General features: G+C 49.5%; 1 protein-coding gene across 1 annotated transcript in view; it reads right to left on the bottom strand.

The window, feature by feature from the left end:
• The window catches only part of LOC109869988 (inactive ubiquitin carboxyl-terminal hydrolase 54), a 21,880-nt gene that overhangs the window by 1,682 nt on the left and 16,761 nt on the right, over positions 1 to 3,437 (bottom strand). Inside the window, exons 5-8 of the mRNA XM_031804582.1 lie at positions 3,068 to 3,181; positions 2,733 to 2,815; positions 1,612 to 1,717; positions 286 to 432 (exon numbers count right to left, since the gene is read on the bottom strand). Coding sequence (XP_031660442.1) covers positions 286 to 432; positions 1,612 to 1,717; positions 2,733 to 2,815; positions 3,068 to 3,181 — 450 coding nt within the window. The remainder of the gene's footprint in view (positions 1 to 285; positions 433 to 1,611; positions 1,718 to 2,732; positions 2,816 to 3,067; positions 3,182 to 3,437) is intronic.

The following is a 3,437-nucleotide window of genomic DNA, read 5'->3' as shown; positions in this document are numbered from 1 at the left end:
GAGAGAGAGAGAGAGGGAGAGAAATCAGATGTACTAGAGGATAAAGGAAGAGCAGGTATGAGGTATGTTGCCTGGGCAATTGGAAGAAATAAAGACCACTGAGCTAAAGCCTCTGCTAAGGTTAATCATTGTGTGTGTGTGCGTGCGTGCGTGTGCGTGCGTGCGTGCGTGCGTACGTGCGTGCGTGCGTGCGTGTGTGTGTGTGTGTGTGTGTGTGTGCGTGCGTGCGTGCGTGCGTGTGTGTGTGTGTGTGCGTGCGTGCGGGTGTGTGTGTGCGTGTCTTACATCCCCCAGGCGTAGACAGGTGCCCAGGCTGTGAATGACGTCCTCAGCCAGATCAGAGTGGTCTGAGTCCCACACCAGGCCGATGGACACTATCTCTGGAGAGTTCATCAACACACGGCGGATACGCAACACCTCCCCACAGTTACTCTGCAGGGTTGGAAGTGAGGCAGAGGAAAACAGAAAATAATACCGTTATTAAAAGAGAAGAAGAATGGTTTGAAGTGATTATTAAGGAATCTGAGGAATCTTATTTGGAATCTGGGAGAGAGAGGGATAGTTTGCTGAGTAGTGTTTGTCCAGTAGCCTTCTGTTCTGTTGAGTTCAGAACCATGTGTTCTAGACTCTTCCTCTGACTCACGACCAACCACAGAGCTGGCAGAACACACACACACGCACACACAGAAATGAACACACAAACGCACACACCAGGGCTGGCAAAGCCGTCTCGAAAACAGCCTGAGAACACCCTGGCAACCAGAGAGAGTGCCAGAACACACACACAAAGACAAACATACACACACACACACACAAACTCCATTCGTGGGTAGCGGGTTGGACCAGGCTGGCACTGGTACTGACAGGAAGGGATTATGCCAGGACGACCTGGTCCTGAGAAAGGGACACAGACACTCTCATAGCAGTACACACAACTCATTTGAAAAACACACACTCAACAGGGCACACACTCCGAATGGGACCGGGAGAAGAGCATGGGACTGGGAGAAGAGCATGGGACCGGGAGAAGAGCATGGGACCGGGAGAAGAGCATGGGACCGGGAGAAGAGCATGGGACCGGGAGAAGAGCATGGGACCATGGGATTAACACGGGATGTAGCATAGGGCCAAAGCTATCACAGGCAGTATTGCAGAAGTATAGAGTGAAGGGATCCTCTCAGCCTCACAATAACAAGATAATGGCGATGTGACTAGCAGGGAGACTGGGGACTGGAGGGATGGGGGGTTGTAGAAGGGGCCAGCCGCCAGGCTCTGCCCAGAGAAGAGGCCCTTTGTGTAGGTACTCTGGCAGCGAGGGGCAGGGTGTGTGGAGCAGCACTGGATCTATTCACCGCCTCACACCAACAGCTCTCTACCATGCGGCAGCAGCACAAAGCTCACACACACACACACACACACACACACGCACACACACACACACACACACACACACACACACACACACACACACACACACACACACACACACCTGCATGCAAGCCAGTACAAAGAGCTGTCAATGTGTGTTCATCAATGCGTGAGTGTGTTTGTTTGCATGCATGTGTGTGTGTGTGCGTGTGTGTGCGTGTGTGTGTGTGTGTGTACACTCACTGGGCAGTTGCGTAGGTCTCCCATGTTGCTGGCGTTACGGAGCAGCTCTCCAAACATGTCGGGGGTGGGCTTCTCTCTGCACTCTAACATCCTCACCGCCTGGTTACTGCAGCAAGGACACACATACACACGTGTCCTCAAGAACACACACTGGACTAAACCATACACACACACACACACATCACACACACACACACACACGTGTCCTCAAGAACACACACTGGACTAAACCATACACACACACACACACACGTGTCCTCAAGAACCCACACTGGACTAAACCATACACACACAGACACACGTGTCCTCAAGAACACACACTGGACTAAACCATACACACACACACCACACACACACACGTGTCCTCAAGAACACACACTGGACTAAACCATACACACACACACACACACACGTGTCCTCAAGCACCCACACTGGACTAAACCATACACACACAGACACACGTGTCCTCAAGAACACACACTGGACTAAACCATACACACACACACACACACGTGTCCTCAAGACACTAAACTATACACACATACAGGTAACTGTCAAAATAAAGGAAACACCAACATGAAGTGCCACCACGAGCCACCAGAACAGCTTCAAAGCACCGTGGCATAGATTCTAGTGACGCGACACCATTTTGTTCCAGGAGAAATGTTGATGGTGGTGGAAAACGCCATCTCAGGCGCTGCTCCAGAATCTCCCAGAACTGTTCAATTGGGTGGAGATCTGGTGACTGACATGCCCCTTTAAGATCCCTCTTTCAAAGTCCCTGAGATCTCTGTGGAGGCACCTGCATTCAACATACTTTGCAACCCTTATTGAAGAAGTGTTTCCATTATTTTGTCAGTTACCCATAGATCATCACGAACAGAACACGGTGTACTATACAGTGTACACACACATCCTCAAGAAAAAACACTGTACTATACACTGTACACACACACACACACACACACACACACACACACACACACACACACACATATATATATTCACACGCACACAAACACGCACATTCACACAGATACTAGACATACACATTTCCTCAAGAACACACACTGTACACACACACACACACACACTCTACACACAGATATGTCTGTTCTCACCAGAGGGACGTGGTCGAGATGTAGTGAACCATCTGAATGAAGGGGAGGGGGTCCGACGAGGCTCCACAACTATTACACACACACTGAAAAAAAAGAAAGAAATATCTCTTTATATTATAAAGACGTACAGAGACATTCTGTTCTCTTATCCACAACGGGCCGGCCCGAGTGGAGGCCCTTTGCTTCAGTCGAAACAGTAACACAACTGATGTGCATCCCCAGGCCTCGGGGGCCTGAGTTGTTTCTTGGTCTTCTTTTCCTTGTCACTTTTTGATCCATTGTGTAAACAGAATATCCCTATGAATGTGTTATGGTTTGGTATATGTCCATCCCACCTGTTCGAACAGCGTCATGGCAAACTTCTGGTGTGGTATACAGTGTTTAGCTGTACAGATGTCCTCTCTGGTCTCGGCGCTGATGTGGAAATGGATACGCATCAGTAGGTTCTCCTGAAAAACAAAAAAAACACACACACACACACACACAGAGTTACACAGATTGCGTGTGTATTTCATAAGACCTGCTGGATGTTCTGACTGAACACATTTACGACCAATCGATCAAGTAGTACCTCCCTGACACACACGTACGCGGGCGCAAAGAATACACACACACACACACACACAGCCACACGCAAACTGTGGAGGCGAGGATCTATCGCCGCTGTGTAGGAGAGAGGCACTGAAAAATAGCACCTATCCCTTT

The sequence above is a fragment of the Oncorhynchus kisutch genome, linkage group LG25 (genome assembly GCF_002021735.2).
Source record: "Oncorhynchus kisutch isolate 150728-3 linkage group LG25, Okis_V2, whole genome shotgun sequence".
Classification (NCBI taxonomy): Eukaryota; Metazoa; Chordata; class Actinopteri; order Salmoniformes; family Salmonidae; genus Oncorhynchus; species Oncorhynchus kisutch.
Note: the sequence above shows the minus strand (reverse complement) of the source record. Positions and strands in the feature narration are given on the sequence as shown.